General features: G+C 37.2%; 1 protein-coding gene across 1 annotated transcript; it reads left to right on the top strand.

The window, feature by feature from the left end:
* The first annotated feature begins 2,693 nt into the window (after positions 1-2,693).
* Positions 2,694-21,292, top strand: ACP3 (acid phosphatase 3). The gene is made up of 11 exons (XM_042888872.1): positions 2,694-2,807; positions 8,521-8,616; positions 9,996-10,082; positions 10,947-11,099; positions 13,547-13,645; positions 14,984-15,088; positions 16,045-16,177; positions 17,560-17,642; positions 19,408-19,514; positions 20,070-20,239; positions 21,174-21,292. Exons 1-11 carry the CDS (start codon positions 2,694-2,696, stop codon positions 21,290-21,292), a joined length of 1,266 nt encoding a protein of 421 aa, XP_042744806.1.
* Positions 21,293-22,318: the final 1,026 nt, after the last annotated feature.

Below are 22,318 nucleotides of genomic sequence, written 5' to 3'. Positions count from 1 at the left end.
TCCTGTGGAGAAAAAATAAATTTCTAACATATACTGATCACAATCACAGAATCGTAGGGGTTGGAAGGGACCTCCAGAGATCATCGAGTTCAACCCCCGTGCCAAAGCAGGTTCCCTACACCAGGTCACACAGGTAGGCATCCAGGCAGGTCTTGAACATCTCCAGAGAAGGAGACTCCACCACCTCCCTGGGCAGCCTGTTCCAGTGCCAATCCCTAAATGCAGGAAGCAGTTTCATCTCTGTCTTCAGTGCAACAACTTCCACCTAGTGCGTGCCTGGGCTGTGCTACACTGCTAGCAGTTAGCTAAGGTTACCCTTCCATACATTAAAGAGTGAGTTATTTTGCAAGCAGTCTGCTTCAAAGCCACTCCAGCTATGCTTCAGCAAGCCTTCAAGACAGGCACATGCTTTTAAAATAGACAAATTGTGCTCAAGCTAATTCCACTAAATGCCATAATTTAATAATTACAATATATGCCATGGAGCCAAATTAGCATATAGATTATACAAATAGTTTGAGTCTATTTACATTATGATGCTTTGAAAATTTTAATGACTAACTTCAGAATAATTTTTTTTAAGTTTTATTTTGAAGCAAATTAAAAAAAAAAAAAAAAAAAAAAGGATTTAGTTGCAAAGTATGACAAATTTACAGCTGTCAAAAGCACAGTAAAAATGGCAGTCTGCCTTTATCCCAAACTGGAATTAAAATACAAGGCAAGTAACTAAATTTAGAAATGAAATACATACTTATACCTGCAGGACCCTGTCTTTAAAATCACTGCACAGGAAAGAGGCTGTTTTTTTCATTTTGCAATGTGTAATGATTTTTTTTTAGGTTATGGTGCCCATTTTCGGGAGATATGTCTGCTAACACATCCACTAGCAAAATAAATATGCTAAAAGGAGGAATGATGCCACACAAAGTAAAACTTTATTATATACTTGATTTTGGGTTGAAATGTCATTTTGAAAGAATTGTTAGCAAAGCCTTTCTACAAAATACAGCCAATTGTTAAGCTTTCCTAAATGATGCCATCCAACACCACAAAAAATATTTATTTCTCAATTGAAGCTACCATATGGGTTCTGTAATAATAAGATTCTCAGGTTATGGCTTCTCACCTTCATTAGCCACAGTCACTCATCACAGGAACACAATGAAACAATAAACCTTATGAAACTCATGAGTTATGAATTTCCTGGTAAGGTTTAATAATGAGAAAAACTTTGAAAACCAAGCAATCCTTGATCCAAAGTGTTTAGGAACCACCTATTGAAAAATCTATACAGATTAAAAAACAAAGGCATCCTTTCTTGAATTTTGAATAGTCTTAAAAAATTCTTAAGGAAATGTCTTTTTTGAGCAGCATTCTTAAATAATACTGTAGGTGATCATCTTACATTTATTTTCAGAAAGGTAAAGTAATAGGTATCTTCAAGTATGAATGACTTTCTTGTATCTCCTACATAGGCACCATCACACCAGGAGAGACCAAAGACAACAGGGAGAAAACAGTGAAGGGAAAGAGAAGTTCAAGTGAGTGCTGAATACTGGGTACAGATAGAGGGAAGGAGATGGGGAAGTCTGGAAGCTGTGGTCCTCCTCCCTTCCATCAGGGGAAATGGACTCTTAAGGCCATTCACACAGTTAAGAGAACACTTGAGGCTTAGTATAGGATCCTATGGACAGAATATCTGGGAAATGCTAAAGTACCTGTTGAAGAGAAAATATTACTGCAGAGAGCTCAACAGAAGACACTGAGACAGACTGGAGAATGAAAGGAATGGTATGACTCAGACAATATGTGGATGATCCTTAACTTTTAACATTTATGGAACTCTATTTAGAGGTCTCTACAGACTGTACTTTGCTTGCTTCAAAAAGCTTTATGACTAGAAATAATGTCATTCTTAGACTTATTTTATAGAGAGGAATTCAGGAGAGACAAGCTGAGCAATCTGCTTAAAGCCATTGAGCCAGTGAGCATCCAGGGCCTGCTCAAAAGAAATTTATTTGGGAATTGGGGCCAAAAAAGAATTTGGCATAATGAATTACAAAAGCAGAAGTATAGATACACTCCAATGGAAAAGAAAAACAAAACACTCCAAGAGCAAATAAACTGCCCAGGAAACAGCTTGAAGAATGTACTTGCTGTAAGGCTTGCTTAACTATTTATGTGAAAGCTGAAGTCTTCTTTAAAATAATTATTCTGATTTTGCTGAGACAACGTAGATGAGGAGAGAAAAAAGGTAGGTGGAGAAGTTGAAAAGAGGATTAACTGGACAGAAAAGAGAAAGCAGTATTGTCTGGCTCTTGGTTCTGAGTTCATCCTCGTGGCTGTGCTATCATCTGGAAAAATTCGAAGCCCTAAGAAGTAGAAATTGAACAGGTAGGTTAGAACAATATAGATGCCTAGCAACTCTTCATATTTCAGCCTCATCCTTAAACTCCGAAAGAGAAAAACGTCACAGACAAAAAGGAAATGAATTATGACTTGATTCAATGGAATGTAAATAGTAATTTGAAAACAAAGAGTGATGGGGTTTGTTGTGTCGTCACACAACATTCCTCCTGGATTTGAAATTTGCCAGCCACAGTTCCACCCCTTTTGAAGTCCAGCCTCCCTTCCTGGCTGTTTAGCCCAAGCAGCTGTAGGAGCTCCAAGTACTTTTTTCATCTGCTGCCAGGATGGGAGTGATATGGCTGCCCAACCCATCTCGGATTCTATGTTTTGCTTTTCATGTTACCTTCATTCTGTTTCAGCTAGCAACTGCAGAAAGAGAACTGAAGTTCGTGGTTGCAGTGAGTAGATTTGTTTTCTATTTAATTGTGGGATATGCAGGGAATTTGGTGTGTCTGTCAAGTCAAACAAGGTGTGCAGTTCTTTAGCCTCTCTTTAGACTTAAAAATACAACCTTTTTTTTTCTTACTAAATTTAAAGGCTTCTTAAGATAAGAATGCCTGTAGCTACAAGAATTTTCACCTCTTAATTCCTAGTTATTTTTCAGTGTAAACAAACCACGTCGCTTTGTGGTAGAGGCATAGTGCACAGGGGCACAGAGATCTTAAGTCTAGTTTATCTGTTCCATAGTCAGCCCTTGTGATCGTGGCCTACCTTCTTTGTGCTTGGAAGCTGAAGCTTTTGATGGTATAAGGTGCTCTGAAATTGCAAAATAGAAGTCACCATAAAAATGGAAGCAGTTGCTCAGAACAACTGAATCAGGAACTGAATCAGGATAGTGTACTAAGAAAAGGGCATTTTCTGTAGAGATCTGAGATGGGTGTTACATTTACTGTAGTTATTTTGAAACCAGACTGTAATTGTATTGTCCTGGTTCACTGCTCTTTTTAAAGTAACTGGACAGTACTTCAGCATCAGTTTCCTCCATAGCTAAAGTAAATGAGAGATTAATTCAATAAAGTATTTTGGATGGTGAAGGTTCCATCACAACCCTTTGCATTCCAATTGGGGCTTTCTTTTGTAATGAGAAGGGTATACTGATATAGAATAGTTAGTTTAAAGTGATATTTTCAACATAAAGTTTTGAGGATTTGAATTTACATATATAAATAGGAATTTTACTTTTAAGATGTTCTTCCACCCTTCTGTATTGGCTAGATTATGCAGATGTGCCACTTGGAGAGAGGCCAGAGTGCACCAGAAAAACCAGTTTCTATTCCTGCTGAGCCCTATTGCTCTATCAGACCCTAAAGAAGGCAGGGACTCGACGCTAACTAATTCCATAACGTTCTGTATATAGTAATATCCTTAAATGTTTCAGTGGTGAAAGGGAGAACTAGCTAGATGCAGGGGTCAATTCAGGCTGTCAGCATGCTTTGGAGAATTAACTCTCTGAAGAGAATGAGGCATTTACTGAATTGCAGTTACTGTGTGCTAACAAGCAATGCTACTGGAAAAAAAATAGTTACAGGAAAGGCTTGCCATTATGGAGATAAGATCCTTCCTATCCTAAATCAGCTTCTTTATCACACTTGGGCAGCTATCTTCTCCACCTACCCAAAAGAGAAGAAAAAAAAAAAAAAAAAATAGCACTGTATTTGATATGTACTCTATTTATGAATTATCAGAATTAATGTTAAAATTTGTATATTTAATTTTAAATATACATTTAAATGTCTTTCTTTTATCTTTGACACTTTTTCTTAGATCGACCAATCTAGCTGAAAAGTTACAATAGATTCAGCCTTATTATCAGTGTATACCTCCTTTCTCAAGGCATGGTTTCTGATTGCTCAATTCTGATTGCTCAAAAAAGAATTTTGTCTTCTAAATTCACAGATTGAATTCACATGTGATCAGAATTACTAGCAGAAACAGAAAGGGAAACTAATAGAAATTGGCCCCAGAACATTTCATTGACATAATGGGATAAAATGACAGGCTACAGTCGATGTAAGTCTACACCTTTCTGAGTTAATTCAGTGGCCGTTTTCCAGCTGTATTGTCTGTAAGTTGCTATGTAGTCACCTGAGAGTATTATTGCACTGTGAAAAAGTGTCATTAATGACTTTTAAGAACTTTCTTAGCAGAATTGCACAATATAAAACGCATCTGCTAGGGAGGGTGGAACCAAACAAATTCCCTTTTGCTCACTTCCAGATTTGTGCTGAATTGCTCTCTTCTCGCATCTTCCACCTTTGTGCTGATTTTGTGTGTTTTAATTATTAGCCACAAGTACTTTGTGGTGAAAAGCTGTAACACCAGCCAATTTGTCAAAATGCTGTTTCAGGTTTCCTCCTCACTTGTAGATATTAACCCTTACCATAATTCTTAGGCACCGACTTGGATGTAAGAGAAGGAAATAGCAACTATCTAGGACCATCAGGCATCCAGGTAGAAATGCAATACTGATCTATTGTCTCTCTGTAAAGAAGTTCTGATCTGTAACTTCTGCTTCCAGACAGGCACTCATTTCAGCTATCATTTACACAAAGAGGTGTGGTTTTGGAAGTGGTGTGATTTCATCATGCCTTTCCTCAGAACAGGATGTGCTGACTAAGGATGTTATCTATCTAATCAACACAAGCCATTTGAAATCTTGACTGAACATGCTCAGTATTTCTGCATCTATGATGGACTGGCAGCATGACTGGTTCCACAGATCTCCTGTTCTTTTCCTTCTTATTGCTAGCTGCAATATAAGAAATCTTGTTTGAAGTTGAGTCTGTCAATAAAAATTGAAAAAAAAACCTCCATGTGAGGTTCACTATTGTGCCACATTGTGCACTGCAATTAATGACGTTTTTGAATGAAGATGTTTTATACACATATACGTGCCATATTCTCAGCTTTCCCCTCATCTACCCTTGTTTTTCTTCAACACGATCTTTCATCTGACAACAATAGGAGCAAGTGCTGGCCAAAGTCTGAGTCATGTGGCCATTTTGATCTGATGTGTTCACCCTCAGTATGCTGTAATAAAGAATGGGAGAGCCGAAACATCAAATCAGCTTCAAGCTGCACTGGTGCTGAAGGAGAGGAAATTCTGCATCTTATGCTTTTGAGAACTGAGGTCATGTAAAGTGACATATTGAGATGCTGAAGTGAACACACACAGGAGGTGTGCTTTCCACTTTTCATGTGTATTTTCCTTGTGTTCTTCTCCTTCTTGTTTGTCTTTTCTCCTTATATGATGCCTCCTTCTTCCTTTTCTCTAATCCTGCCCTGTTGCAAGTCCTCTGACAGGTCAGGAAGACAATCTGTAACCCAAGAGTAACAAATTCTGCAGCGCACCAATATTTTTAATGTTACTGGAATGATCAGTTCCAAATGCAGAGTGTTGAAAAATACATATTGCTGATCAGGGCAGGCTTTGTAGGGATATGTTTTTCTTAACAGCATCAAGTAGTCTAACAAAGAAGACAAAAGGCCCAAGTTAAAAAAAAAAAAAAAAAAGTGTCCTGACACATAGCTGAATATTACTGATATTACTGAATGAGTTGGCCTTCTGTGTTGAGCAGCTGATGAGGTCATTATCTCATTTTCAATCATAACAGAAGCAAGGTCATTTTCAGAAGCAGCAAGGAAAAAAAAAGTTTGAACACAAACAAAAATCAGCTATCTGATAAGTTTAGTCTTTCAGTTCCTAAAAACAGGATTCTAGTCTTAGCAGTAGTTTTTGTTTCTTTCTTTTTACTTCCACGTTAGTGTTAATATCATATTTATGTGTCACCATACAATGCTGGTGCAAAAATTCAAATAAGGAAATGAACTTTTTTCTCTTTTGAGTAAACTTAAAGAAACTGTGCTGCTTTTTGAAGAGAACAATTCCCACTCTTTCCATTTCTCAGTGTTAAAAAGAGAGAAAAAAAATCTTTTCCTTTAGATTGCCAGCTCCCACATATATTCTTATATTCACAAAATCACATAATCACAGTCGTGGGGGTTGGAAGGGACCTTAAGAGATCATGGAGTCCAACCCCCTGCTGAAGCAGGTACTGGCACGCTACTGGCTCATGGCCAACCTGTTGCCCACCAGGACGCACAGGTCTTTCTCCTTATATCATATATTTGGATCCTTGTTTTTGCCTTCTCACCTCTGATCAGGTAAAATGCTACCTTGTTCTGGCTTATTGAATGTTTTTCGGGGTTGACTGTTGTGACACTGAAATATACACAGCAGGTTGTGTTGCATATTAAGTGTAAAGCATCACAAACTAGTATTTCAAATCTAACACATTTTTAGACTAATGAAAAAGGCTCACTTCTGGGCCAGGTTTTGATTTGTTACTATATATTGCCTAAAAATAGCAATCTAATCGTGTCAGTTTGAATAACTGTCAATTACGCATTAAAATGATTTTCTGTTGAGTTGGGTAATTTAACAAGAAAGTACACAGCTACATTTTAATTGGGAATTTAACCTTCATTCTTTACAGAGACATCAGGTTGTTCAGAAAAGCTAATTAATGCTACATGGCAATGTAGTATATCAGCATGTCAAAACACTAGAAATAAGCGCTAACACAAAAGTCCCCTCACTCATTTCTCATGTCTCCAACTGAATCGAGGACCAGACATTGTACCTCTTTGCCTGTTCTGCTGTTTTCTACAAGTTCAGTGAGAAATGATTACAGAAAATGAACGGAGATTCCAGACTAGTGAAAAAAAAAAAGCATGTACAGAATTAAAAATTGCATACAGAGATAAAAATAAGATATTTAATAATATTTTATGAACTATTTTGCTATACTTGAACTCAGAATTATCTTCTTTTTTTTTTAACTCAGCAATTCATTATTAATCAAATATTTTATTGATGCTAGTAAAAAAAATGACTTCTTGATTTAATGAGCAGTATTTATTTCAGGTTGACCACATTTTCAGTGGAGTTCAACTAGCAAATGTGGCACTGGCAAACAAACTCATGTCACTGATGTATGGGAAGAATGATGTGGCTTAGTTAGGCAATGGGGAGTACTAATTATAATCAAGTTATATATCACTATATCAGTGTGTTATTATGAAATAAATGACACTTTATGAACAAATATACCACACTTTCACATTGACTTTTTTTTTTCTTCTTCAAAATCAGGAATTAATTTGGTTATTTGAACATTGATACAAGTGAAGGTAACTGTTTCAAGTTTGGACCAGCATCCCTGGACTATTGCCTGGAACCCTATGAATTTGTATTCCAGTGTTTCTTTCCAGATGAAATTTTTGTGGAGTTCATTTTTTAAGTCTGTACATGGCATATTTAGGGAGAGTAAGACAGACATTTTCAGAGCTATTTAACTGGGAGTTGGTACTTTCCTTGTATGGTGGAAGAAAGATACTAGAAGGCTCACTTAAAGTTTCTTGATGTACAAATCGTGTGACTGCAAATATCAAACTAACATTCACCATGCTGGAATGTCCAGCCAACCAAACTATTTGGTGTCTCTCAACTCTACAGGTGTCACTGAAGTTAACAGGAAAATTTAAAGATGCTTTCTTAAATATTCTAGTAAATACGTGTAAAAATAGCAATAAATATTAAGTAAGCTAAAAGTGTAATTGATAAACTTTTACTTCTTTACATTATGGTATGAGCACGAAATTAAACATAAGAGTGCCTTGAAGGTAACACTACAAAAAAAGTAGTCTATACAATTTCAAGTGCAGTGCCAAAGTAGTTAAATCCTCATATAAGCACACCAGGAACTGTTTTTAAATTTGGAGTGGTCAAGTGACCAAAATTTAACCAAGCTTCTTGTATAGATGCCTAGCTATGAATGTAATCTGGGCATTGGCATTTTGGCTCATTAGATTTCTGAGTTCTAAATGAAGGAACAATCAGGATCATGCCCCCTGAACTCCTATATAGAGTATCTATTTTTCTGTGTAAAGAACGTACTCTAATCCTACTTGACTAGGTTGCTGCTTATTTTCTAATATTCATATTTGAAAAATGGCACTGGAAGTAAAATTGTGTGATTGTTCCTCTAGCCAGGGAAGAATGGAATGCTAGCAGTAATTGATTTGCTTTGTTAACGTGAATTTTATTAGGTTTTCCGGCATGGTGACCGATCACCTGTTGTAAACTTTCCAACTGATTTACACAAAGAAAGTGAATGGCCCCAAGGATTTGGACAACTTACCAAGGTATGTTAATTTCACTAGTAGCACTTATATATGCTACAAAAATAGAAAGTGGCCAGATTTTGATGTGTACTCTGCAAACATCAGCAAATCCCAAATACTGACAGTTGCCATTAGCAATCCTCAATAATTCATAAATGTTTGTGGAATATTATTCATCCAGCTTCTGTTAAACTGAAGTCTTATTCATCATAGCTACATAAATACCTTCTTACAAACAACCGCTTCCTGAGAGTTTGTCTGCCTTCAAACAAATGACAAGCTTAAAGATTATCCATGATCAACCATCACTGAAGTTCTGATGACCACTAAACACTGGGATCTATATTAGGATTAATTAATTATACGTGCACACCAGGTCAAGTGATGAATCCGTATTTTGTAATTTTACTAGCATGCACCTACCCACAAAGAAAGGCAAGTCTTGTAGGAGAAAGCTGCGTCTGGGGACAGTGTGTCTTTTAATGAGACTGCCTTCAGCCCAGAGCTTCAGTAGGATATGCTGAACCTACTTAACATCAAGCCTTAGCTCTTTAGCTGTATTTGACATATGCAAATGTGGAGCAAAGAGCGGCCAATGCATTCTGTAGCAATACATCATCATGATGCAGAAGCATGAATCAGAGACAATTCAGTATTTATTATTTGAAGGGAGGCTTGAAAGATCGATAAAATTCAGGCAGTCAGAGAACACGTTATGATCTCCCTGCAAGGAGCTTATAATATAATAAAAAATTTAACAAAAAGTTGCTGCTTTGGCATAGATTTTAGGGGGAGCTCTTTTTCTATTCTATTATCTTTTTATCAACCATAATAAGAATGTACTTCTCTGACAGCTAAAAGTTAAAGTTCTGCTCAGAGCATTTGAAATGAATAATAGAAAAGAGAGCGTGCAGTGGAAGACAACTGCAATTGTACCAAACCAAAGGGAAAACAGTTATTTAAGACACGTAATGTAAACCACAAATTAATCAGGTTGATCAAATAGCATAACAATGACAATAATGAACACAAGTTTATCGATCTTCCTTTTTCAGATGTCATTAACAGACATATTCTTTAGTGTTGATTATTAATATCTCCAGGAGCATTTACAGAGCTACAGCACTGTGGAAACAGTACTTTGTACAGAATCAGGTTCATTGCCTGTTCTGCAATAATGCTGGAGTCTTAAAATCTCAGATTGGTTTCTTTTTTCATAAATATTTATAAGCATTTCAGTTAAAAATTCTTTATCACCCACAAAATGCAGTATGTTGTACAAGTCGTTAACAGTAATGTACAAAGAAATTGCTGAAGATAAAAAAGAAAATAGAAAAGAAACATATTTAACATTCTCCAGTCATATTAATCTAATTGCCATCTGTATGCTTGCCTCACAGACTGGAATGCAGCAGCTCTTTGAACTTGGACAGTACACGAGGAAAAGATATTCAAACTTTTTGAACAGCACATACAACCGGAAAGAGGTATAAAGCAGAACTTGTCTGTAGGACAATTATCTGAAATAGCAGAATGTTGGACTCTGTACAAAAAGGACATCATCATATTTCTTTCATTAATGCAAAATCCAGGTAACAGAAGAACCTTAAAAGTCAGACTTTATGTCAAGGTGAAAACATGGAGTCGAGACTTTAACTTTAGGCTTCTACATTCAGTTTGAGTATTCCACTGACCAGTTTTCCAGGCTTGAACAGCTCAACACCATCTAATAAATTGGATATTTATCCATAGTGACCTAATATTTTTCTACTCTGTTTAAAGATGAGTATATATCTAGTAATGCGATGAGCCATGTTCACGTGCGTCATCCTGTGAACAAGAAGTCTCCCAGTTGTTAGAATGTGCTTGTCACATAGCACAGACTCACTGAGGGGAAACAGCACTACTGTTTTGGTCAGTGTCTGAGAGATGCAATGATGAGAAAGTATAAAAGACTATACCTTTGCCATGTCTTCAAGAGAAGTTTTATTACCCACTATGGTTAAAAGTGCCTTCATCCTTGAGGTACAGCAGGTGCATCAGTGTAACCCTAAACATCAGAAAATGGAAAGCTTCATACTTTTAGAACATATGTTCTTGTTCTTTTTAGTTCAGATGGAAGGTTAGATTCCAAAGTTAAAGATGCACTGGCAATTTCATTTATGCAAATGTAGTAGAGCCTTAGAAAGTTGTGTTATGGTTTCACTGCTCTGATTCTATGCGAAAGCAGAAGTGAAAACATGAAGCCAGGATTGTTGAGTTGTTTCCTCTTTTTTTTTTTTCTTTTGTTGTTGTTTGTTTGTTTTTATTGTTGCCATTTATTTACTAACTCTTTGCCATTTCATTCTCAGTTCTATATCCAAAGCACAGATTTTGACCGTACCATTATGAGTGCCCAGTCATACCTTTCTGGCCTCTTTCCACCAACAAGCAGTCAAATTTGGAACCCTGAGCTCCTCTGGCAACCAATTCCTGTTCATGTTGTAACAAAATCAACAGATCGGGTGAGTATTGTCTGGATGCTTCCTATAATGCCTTAGGATTTCTCCAAGGGTTTTTTTTTTTTTTTTTCCTTTTTTCTTTTTTTTTAAAGAAGACTATAGCAAACATTTTATATTCTCTTTGAGTTCAATCTGATAGAGAACATCAACCATAGCTACTGGCTGACACACATAACTTAAAGTGTAATAGCTGCATGAAAATAAAATCCTCACTCTTGACACATTGCAGAATACCTGATGTGTCAACCACACACATTTTCATCAAGCTCCAACATTTCTCCTGAAAAGGACATATTTGGACAGTATTACAAGGAAGCTGTCCAAAAACAGCATAGAGAGGAAGTGCTTTTCTGAATATCATTCAGCTAGATAACATTCCCTTCCTTAGCAAGTTGATTCTTAGTATATTAAGGAATGGGATTTACATCAGCCACTGTAATGACCTCTCAATTATTACTTTCCTGTTCTAGTAGCACTTAGGCACTCTAATTACAGACAGGGGTCCTTTTATGCTGTACAAACACTTAATGAAACTAACATTTCCCGTACAGTTTGTAATAAGAGCAGTCCCATCTGAATGATTGGTCTTCTCGAAGTTTTGCTGTAAGCAGGTCTTCCTGCTGACTCAGGTTTAGATTTTAGTATCACTGGCACCTGTGACAAGGAAAAAAAGGTTGTTGTGCTCAAAAGCAGCTACAAGGAGAAGGGGTTTCCACAGAATTGATTGGGCACAGTGCAGTTCAGCTTGAAATTTGCCTATGTTCCTAAACAAAAAAGAATATTGTCACTGTTATTTAAATGAGGAATACTAGGGGCAGTTCTCACACCACAGGACATGTAAAAGCATCAGAATGGCCAGAGCCTTATGTATATAAAATCTCACAGTCCTTACGGGTGTCTAGGGGTACCACAGTGCCATGACCTGTTTGGAGAATGCAAGCTGATCTGTAGGACGGCCTGGTACCCCCTCACTTCTGAAGCTGCTTCAGAAATGGGTATTGATGTTTCACAGTGTGTGATGAAACCTCACTGAATCAATTCAAAATTCTTGCTAACTATGCAAACCACCTGAAAAAAAAAAACCACTGTTGTCTTGCCAAGCCAGACAGACGTTTGACAGTGTTTTCAAGCCCCAAGCAACACAAAATGGGAAATTGAGGCCAAGTACAATCCTGAAGAAAAAAAGCAACAACCTAATCACAGTTCATTTTTCAGCCACTGAGATCTCCCAAGACCTGACAGGCAGCAGCACTGAACACTGTTTAATGAGGCCAAAAGGAGTGGCTTAATTAATAAGACCTAGAGGAGCATAATTAAGCCATACAGAAAGAGAAAGATTTGTTATTGTGTAATTAAACAACATTCTCCAGCTTCATTTTGCAGAGAAAATGCCCCCATGGAAGTGTGTCCAACTGAAAGTGTACTACTGTCAGTTGGTGGCTGCTGCAACGCCTCATATTTATAAAACAAAAAGAGAAGCCCTTTATTTACAGTCTGCTGTTGTTCATCGAATGGCAGAGCAGATCTTCTTCCTCTTTCAGTCCTACACAGGCAATAGATATTCAAATTTAGTGGCTTTTACTAAGAGCCCCTGTACAGGGAATTTTTCCACTGTATGTTAAATAAGTTCCATTACACAGTTTGTATTGTTGCAGGATAATATTACTGCAGGGTCAAAAATGCTTCTGATGTGGCATAAATTGGTGAATTTATTTTTTCTCACTGTAATTTTTTGCTGACAGACCTCATTAGGTATCATCTGGATTAGATGCTTCTGCAACTGGCGTAAAGCATATATTTGCCAGCACACAGTTCAGTACATATATATGTATTTATATGTGGTTCAGATCAAATACGTACTATTAGGTGACCTCATATTTCATAGACTAGGGTTTATTAAATATGAAACCATGCCCCCAAACAAGAACAGAGCTATTAGACTCGTGTTTTTTTGATATTTCAGGAGCACAGTTTATTTGTCACTCATATTTCAAGTTCTGTCCATTAAGTAGTTACTTAAAATGCTTACCATAATGCAGTACTTATCTCCAAAAAGCTGAAAGCAGCATGTGTATACTAAGAGGTAATTCAGTAGGTGGGGTCAAGCAGCATCTCCCAGGGATTCAGAAATTAAGAGGGAAAGGCTAGCTTTTTAAAATTCCTGATTATGGAACTCTGATCCATTTCAGAAAACAATCCCCTGACACACGTGTAACTGCTTCCTGTCAAAATTGGTTAAATTGATGGAAATCCAGCAATCATGGTCACAAGTCCATTTCCTTTGTTAAAGAATTCATGAACAAGGCACCCAAACAAACTGTTACTGAGTCGCTGTAGCAGGGCCATGAACTTATATCACAAATATTACATCAGAAATCTCAGCAACAGAGAAACTAGAGATGCGTTCATTAGTTCTAAAACTATTTTAAGTTTTGCTTCTCTTGTTTCAGAAGCTGCTTTTTCCTCTGCGTGGCTGTCCGCATTTTGATGAACTTCAGAATGAAACCCAAACATCTAGTGAATTTCAAAGTAGAATACAACCATACATGGTGAGACTAAATGAAGAGGAAATGGAAAAGGACTTTAAAACAGAAAATTTAGATTAGACATTAGGAAGACAATCTTTGCTTTGAGGATGATGAGGCATTGGAACAGGCTGCCCAGAGAAGCTGTAGTTACACCATCCCTGGAAGAGTTCAAGACCGAGTTGGATGGGGCTTTGGGCAACCTGGTCTAGTGAGAGGTGTCTGCCCATGGGGAGTGGAACTAGGAGGTCTTTAAGGTCCCTTTCAGACCAAATCATTCTATGATAGCAGAGCACTAAAGCAAGCCCAATCAGGCAAACACTCTAAATTTATTTCAGAGTTGCATTTTAGGTCCATCACAAGACCTACAATGACTTACGTTTTTAACCAAACACAAAACTTCACAGTCAGTGTTCCTGAATTTCCCATTGCAGTGCTGCAGAAGAATGTGGATGTACAGATAACATATCTGTCTCATGCAACTGTGTGGACAGAAAATGCTCTGGACTGTGGTCACTGGTGTCACTGCTGTGCTGGTGCACTTCGTAATGGCACTACTGCACAAATGAAGCAGGAGTCTTTTGTTTCCCTTACCCTGACATTCTCTCTAAGTAGCTGCAGGCTTCCTGCTTATGCTTGTTGGGCTAAACCCAACATTTTCTATTTTTATTTGCTTACATCTAAATTTCTGCTAGCTCAGCCACTTCAGGCAGACTCATTCACCTGCCAGAGAGGTGAATTAAAACTAAATTGCAGTCCTCTCTCAACTACCAGCATGAAACAGGCAATGTAGAAATAAGGAATATTATCCACTCCCTTTATTCTTCTGTGGTATCACAAACAGTAAGAATCCTCTTGGGAACTGCTGTGGACCTATTACTTAGACCCTCAGCCTCCTTTCAATAGGTGAAGGAAAGTGTAGTTTCCTCCTCAGCTTCTTTTTACCTCATCCCGAGTATTTGCCTCTGTTTTTTGTTTTGTTGTTGTTTTTTTAGTTTTCCATTTTCCCCTCGCCCTTTATTTCTCATCTTCCTTTGTCTTGAGTGCCACCTTCTTCTTTACTTCTGAAGGGTGGATGAGATGCAGGTAGCCTCCTGGAGCCGTCAGGAGAAGAGAAGAAGGTAGCAGCAAGAATACCAGACATCCATAGTAAAGCTGAGCAAAAACCGGTGTCTGAAATAGAAATCAGCATCCCAAAATTGTTAAAAAATGAAAACTTCAACCAGAATATTCCTTTATAGGGATTTCATGTGTGTAACATTACATTAAACATTTGCATGTTGTCAGGTTGGAAGCTAGTGAATCTGTATGCATGCATGTTCTGTATGTACTGAGTATTTGTGGTGGTTTTTTTCCCCCCAGGATTTTTTGCAAACAATGGCAGTTAACACAGGACTTGAACTAAATAATCTGAAAATACTGGACAATTTCCAGCTCTGGAATACATATGATACACTGTACTGTGAGGTAATAACAATGCAATAAGTGTTATAGAAAAAGTGTTTAAGAAAATAACTCCAATATATGTTTCAGTTAAACAATATAAATGTGGTTCCTTAGAAAAGAATTACCCTCTATCCTGAATTTGCTTATTTTTTTAACTTTGAATCTAAATCCTCATTTAGTGCAATGGTGATAGATACTCCAAGAACATAGCTTACAGCTTTCAAAACTGTTGTCTTCTTTTGATGTTTTACCATAAGGAACTGATACCAGAATCTACTCCCTTTATTCCTTTTCTTTTTTTTTTTTTTTTTCCCTTTCAAATATGTTGCTGTATATTTTCTTTGAGCATGCTGGCTGGGTCATATTGATTTTTAACAAGAAAATGATTATTTTTTTTTAACCTATTAAAAGGCAAATATCAAAATGCATGCATATTGAAAATAAAAGGTAAAAATTTGTTCTGTAAGATAGAAAACTGATCGCTGCAGTGAACAGAGTCAGACTGGTCCCCAGCATGGGACTGTTCTGTATTTTAAGACACAATCACTGTTACGTGACAGTAGAGTGACACTTGTCTGTAAGTGATCAGTGATGTGTTAGAACCACTGTATGGAAAAGGCGGGACAATTTGGAGCTAGATTCTACCCTGAAGGGCCACTATTAGGGGACAGGAAGAGGGTAAGACATGTGCCTGCAATTTGTCACACTAACAGAATAAAAAAGTGGTACTGTTACAGTAATAATACATGGTGCCTCACAAGAGATTACCTCAGCACAGATGATTGCCCACTTCCTGTTCATCCACTTCAGGTTGATCCCTGTTTCCACAGAGGGTATTTCATGGAATGCTGGTGAGAAAAACCATAATGGACAAAGATATGCAGGACAGCCTCAGAGAGTCCAAATGTAGTAGTGTGAGGCTGGGCAATAGAAAGATGGGAATGTAATAAAAAAACATTGCTTTCCTTTCTCACTAGAGTATTCACAATTACTCTCTACCTGTATGGGCCACCAAAGATACAGTGGGCAAGATGGAAAAACTGGCAGAATTGGCCTTATTATCACTATTTGGAGTTTATAAAACAGAAGAGAAATCACGACTACAAGGAGGTAAATAAAAAATGCTTCACTCCCAGAAAGAATGAGAAAATGCCTGTAACAACATAGAACATCCCGTCACCTTATTTATGAAAAATTACTAATCACAACATTGGTTTGTAACTGTGGACACGTTAAATGTGATAACATATGCTGAATATGGGGATTTGCATGGGTTAGGCATTAAAAAAACAGGTTTACATAAACATAAATGTCTTTGTTATCCTATAGATTTTTTAGGAAATTAAAATTTTGAGGAAAAAGAAACAAGGAAAAAAATTTAAGACATCATTGGTATCTTTACTTCTCTGATATTTGTTTAGATTAAGTGTAAGTTCCTTTTCCCCAATATTTATTTTAGATGTTTCTTGATCTTTTTTTTTTTTCCTTTGATGCACTGTTTTTATATTGTGCCAGAACCTTAGCAGCACCCTGATAGCTCTCTCAGAACCTGATGTAAAGTTGCTTCAAAACAGTCTGATCAGAGTGGAAGATGAGAGATTCAAGTTATATTTCTACTGCAAGAACTAACACTTCTGCTTCGCTCCAGATTTGGGTGCACAAGCTACGCACATTCTGACTATACAGCAGCATAAGACACAGGCATTCAGTGTATGGTTCACAGGTATCCATGAGCAGGAAAACTGGACAAGTGAGCTTGAGTATCCAAAGTCTGGACTGTTTGGGGCTATGCTTTGCAATGCACCTACTCGACAGTCTAGACCTAGTTAAAGATTAGCAACCTCATTATCTAGGCATACACATCACTGGGTCAAGCCATTAAAAATTACATGCTCAGATGTGAAGTTCGCTAGCTGGCAGCTGACCATAACATGAGGTCAGAACTTCTTTTTTGTGTTCTTTTTTGTGCTTTTCCCTTAGGATGGTATAACTTGTGCTGAAAGGAATTTCAGCTACCCTTGTTCTATTGGCTTTGGTGTGTCTCTGGTTTGGACAAGAAGTACAAAAGGTCTTCGATAAAATCAAGAATTGATACTGAGTGACTTGTGAAAGTAAATAGTCAAAAATATTTCTTCAGCATCTAGAGAGGAAGTGGCTAGTGCAGCTGTCATTATTGCAGCACTCCAAAGAGATAAAAAACAATGGAGATCTCAGCAGAACAAAGCTGGAAGTGTCATTGGCCATAAATCTAAAGATCATTCTAGCTGATTTCTGTAAATCCAGTCACTTCAGTTGGCCTGGATGATGAATGATACATTTAACCTTCCTTTGCTCTGTTTTCTCACTAGTTGTGAACTTGGGATGAGCTAAAAAATGAGTATGAGATCTGAGTAGATGTGTTCTGTTTGACACTCAAAACCCTTTACTTTTTTTGGTTGTATGCAAATGTTATATCTTCATTTTCCTCTTCCTTTCCCCTCCATCTTTTTAAGGTGTCCTTGTGAATATTATTTTAAATAGTATTAAACAAGCTACCAATTCCTCAAAAGAAAGAAAAATGGAGGTCTACTCTGCAGTAAGTATCCTCACTTTTTATAAAAATTTCTGCAATTTCACTAGTAAAAAGCTCTGAAAGAAAATAATCAGTCTCCATGTAAGTTAAATGAGTAAATATAGTTCAGTTCAGTTATACAATCCAATTCAGCTAATAAGCTCAACCCAGGGCAGTATCAGAATATAGCAGGACAAGGCTCACACCTGTTTCAATCAAACTGTACGTGGTAAAGATATCTGTGTATTATATCCTTTCATCCTGCGATTTTTTGTGCAGTTTATGTAAGTTGCATCTTGCCTTAAGTGCTCCTTATCCAGAGATGTGGATGCACAGCAGAACTCCAGCTTTCCTTCCAAACGCTTCCTCTTCTTAGAAAAGGATAGTACATTGAATATTCTTTCTTCTTTCTTTTTTAAAATTCCACTTCATGTTGTTTTAGAGGACACAGAGGGCCGTTTGGGTCAGATCAAGGTCCACTCAGCTCATACATTATCCTGTCTCTGTCAGTGGGCAGCAGCAGGGAAGAGTGTGAGAATAATGCCAGCATGGGGTGATGCTTTCCCTGATGCAACCTCTCAGCAAACTGTGGTTTATGGACTTCCTGAGTCAGAGTCTTTGTCTATGCTTTTAATAACTCTCAACAGACATTTTTTCATCAATTTATCTAGTTGCTTTTAAAATTCATTTAGCTTTTGGCATCTGCAACACCCTGTGGCAATGACTTCTAAACTGGTGTGTTAAAAAAAAAGTACTTCCATATTTATTTATTTTTCAAAACTTTATACTGATTTAACTCCCTCCTAGCATTTCTATTGTGGCTAAAAGAGAACAGACATTCTTTATTCACTTTCTCTGCTTCATTTATGAATGTACTATTTTCTGTCTCGTTTCTTCCATTTTTCCTTTCCCTAACTGCTTTAATCTTTCCTTTTTTAGGAGCTGCATAACACCACAACTTTTTCTGGCTGCCTTTTCTGTGTATTTTCTAGATCTACTATATTCTTTTTGAAAAGGAAGTACAATATGCATCCAGAATTTTCATTGCTGCTTTAAAGCCTTGGGACCATATATACCCTTATTTTTGAAACTGATTACTCTAGGAAGTTCAAGATCTTGCATAATAATTAAAATGCAGAAGTTAGACTATAATACAGAGAAGAGGGACTACAATACAGAAAAGAGGTAATGGGGAGAGGAAGAGACTGCAGGTGGATGATTGAGGTTCACTGATTGTCAAAAATAGAAGCCAAACTGAGATTTTATTGTGTAAGTCAGAACAGAAGAAACAGTAGTTTAAAAAGTTCTGAGTATATGGAGGTGAGGAGAAACAATCTTTGCGTGCAAATATTTTGTACAGTATTTTTCAAAGGACTTGGATTTTAATTTGAAATGCCCTCAAGTATACTGCCCTGTACAGCCTTAATCTGTTCTTGGAACCAAAATTCATTCCTGAGGGCAAGGATAGCAAAATGCCTGGAAAAAAAGGATTTATTTCGCAGACCAAATCATGCTTTCCCTCATTATTTCTTCTTAAGAAAGTATTGCCAGAAGATGTCAGATACATACTGCAGTACTCTATGGAAATGGCCACTGCTGTCTGAAGTAATCTGTAAACATTTTGCCTGATAATGAATACTCTGAATGCATTCTGACAGTCAAATTTACACAGGTTTCATTTTACCTGGATTTCTACCCCCTCTCTAGTCTTTCCTCATTACTCTCTATAAATGGTAGTTCATTTTACTGAATTTCAGTAATGGTTTTGTTTGATTTTTTTCCCTAATAGCATGACACCACAATTGGGGCCATCCAGATTGCTCTCAATATTTTCAATGGAAAACTGCCACCATATGCTGCTTGCCAGTTTTTTGAACTCTACCAAGATAACAGCGGGCAAGTATCCTCTTACCTATGTAAGAGTAAGGAGTATTTAGAAGTTGGTTCCCTTTTCCTGCACATCATTTTCTCTCATATACTCTGAGGGGATACAAATTTGCTTTAAACTGGTATTTCACTGAGTAGCCAAAACAGGCACAAAAGTTATATTAAAACAGGAAAAATCACATTTGTTGGATATGCATATATCTGTGTGCTTTGAGACACCAGAAGAAGAAAACAGTCCTTACCAACTGGAAGCAAATGGTAAATCAAACTTAACTGTTCAAATGGTAGCAACATCTCCCAGGTATCTCACAAATCCCAAGTAAACCAGAGGGTTTAGAAGAGACAAAAGGCTTCAAAAGGACCTTCTGATCTGACTGGTGATCTGTGTGGTAACTGTCTTTGGCAAACTGTCTTTCATATGTCTCTTAGAAAACCTCCATTCTTCAAGAATGGGTTCTAGAGTAGGGTGCTAGAACCTGTTTGCAACATTCTGCCTGTTGGAAATCTTTTATTCAAGAACTTTTATTTAAGTTTTTAAAAAATCTTCTCAATTTCATTAATCAGGCGGTACAGCATTGAAATGCATTATCGGAATGACTCTTCAGTGGATCCTTACTTACTCACTCTGCCAGGATGCACCTCTTCTTGTCCACTTGAGAAGTTTGCTGAATTAGTTTCTCCTATAATTACCGAAAATTGGTCAAAAGAATGTGGGAATAAAGACAGAATGAAAGGTAGTGTAACAGCACTGAATTTTCTGAGTAAGACATGGAAGCAGAAATTGTATCAATGGCCACAAAATTTGTATCTTCCACGTGATAGGTTGATCTCCCTTTAACAGATGTGCACCAGCTTTACTATGGGTGAAGAAAGCAGATTAAATTAAATTTCTGTAAGGATGTAAAGGATAGACTTGTTCGACAGTAGAAATGCAGTGCTATTATTATGATTATGATTATGATTATTAGCACATTCGCATGGGGAGCTTCCATCACTGCAAGTATACAACAGAAATAGAAGTCATATAGGTGCTATGCAAGGAGTCCTGTGTATGCTGGATTCATCAGAGCTTCTGTAGATGCAAAACATAAATGGCTTGCACATGCACAGTAAGATTTATGCATCTGAATCTCTGGCACATGTACTATAATACCTTAGCTTTCACTGTACACATGCAGCGCAGTTGATCTGTGCAGTCAGAGCAGCTGTTTTTCTTGAACTACCAGCAGCTGACAGCTGATAACCTTTGCCAAATTCCTTTCTTCCTTCCTGAATGTTATTTTCAGGAGGTCAAGGCACCAACTGCCACGTTCCATTAGTCATAGTATATTTCTCCCATCCTGAATATATTCAATGTTTTGCTGATCCCTGATGAAACTCTTGGTTTGCATTAACTACATACAAGATGTCTGTCACTCCTCCCCTGTGAAAACCTAGAAATAAGATCTGGCCATTCTCAGGAAACTGCATGTGCTTTCAGGATTAAGGTGTATGTTTTCAAACTTAAATGTAACACAGACTACGAACCTTGATATGAATATGAAAGTTCAACTATGAAAACATTTCCATAGTACATACTTTTCATTAGACTGTTATCTCTGTATGTAAGATAACATACACACATGTCTCTCCTTAACACTCTTCTCCTTTGTTTTTTTTTCTTTACAGATATCTATATTGGATTTGATGTTGCCGTTGGCTTGTTGTTCATATTCAACCTTGTTCTACTCTATCTCCTTTATCACTATGGACGCTGCAGGCGCAGAAACAATTACCAAGACATTTAAAAAAGAGGTGAAGAGATAAAAGTGAGCAGCTAGACATCAGGCAATTCTTTAAATTGCTCTGGCTTGTATCCATCAGTTTGCTCTGGCCAAATACATCTCCAGAGCATATTCCACAAACTTGAAGAGCTGAGGTTTCACTCCTAAAAGACTGAGTATCTCCAGTGAGAAACACTGTAGGAAATTATTATTAAGAATATAAATTGGTAGGAAGAAAGAATTACTTCAGTTCCTACCTCCAGGTTTTTCACTACTATTAAACATCATTAAGCCAGCCATCCATGAGGGTAAAGGAGTACTGTTGCTTATGATTTTTTATTTTTTTTTGCTTTTTTTGGGAGTGGGAATTGCCCTCTGCTCCTCCCTTGTCCTGCTCAAGGAGTCTTTTTTCAAAAATCACAAATTATAATATCTTTCTTACTTCTTATAAACAACTGTTTTGATGATGCACAGGAAAATGTTTTCAGTGAGCAGAAGCTGCAATTACCGTGTGAAAAATATTGATACCAGCACTTGAACATACTGTTTATTTTTATTACGTTTATTCATGCAAATCCATGCATGGGTTTACAGCTTGGCCTCCAGCTAATAAAAGCCCACTGCCTGTTTTTAAAGGAGTTATGCTACTACAGCTCTCAGAGAAATTTGTAGAAATCTGGGGGGGCTGTCACAAAAATCAAGCATTAACCAAGAAGCTTAGTGCAACAGGATCTTTGTCAGTGTCCACAGATTTGCTAATACAGATAAGTAAATACACTGAAATCTATTTGCTTTGGCAGTGTTCTCTTCTTACTTTGCTGAGCTCCCATTTATGGATGACGCTTTGCCCTACTCCTCTGATGGGTCTGTATCCTGTCCTGCTTCAGGACTCTCAGCCATGCTTCCTCCAGCTATTGCTTTCCTCATTATTTTAATTTACAATAACTTCTTGTCCTGCTCAAAATCCCTTAAGTTAGTAATATATGCACTAGAAGAAAGAAGACAATTCTGCTTTACGTATATTGATCTCTTCTGTGAAATATATTGTAT

Source organism: Lagopus leucura, unplaced genomic scaffold (genome assembly GCF_019238085.1).
Source record: "Lagopus leucura isolate 7727_CA_CO unplaced genomic scaffold, USGS_WTPT01 Super-Scaffold_100157, whole genome shotgun sequence".
Taxonomy (NCBI): domain Eukaryota; kingdom Metazoa; phylum Chordata; class Aves; order Galliformes; family Phasianidae; genus Lagopus; species Lagopus leucura.
The sequence above is the reverse complement of the archived record's forward strand: the minus strand, read 5'-3'. Positions and strand labels throughout refer to the sequence as shown.

Coding starts and splice junctions, on each gene's coding strand:
- ACP3 (XM_042888872.1), top strand. CDS start 2,694: ATGGGAGTGATATGGCTGCCCAACCCATCTCGGATTCTATGTTTTGCT. Junction 16,178..17,559: donor GAAATCACGACTACAAGGAG/GTAAATAAAAAA, acceptor CATCTTTTTAAG/GTGTCCTTGTGAATATTATT. Junction 17,643..19,407: donor AAATGGAGGTCTACTCTGCA/GTAAGTATCCTC, acceptor TTTCCCTAATAG/CATGACACCACAATTGGGGC.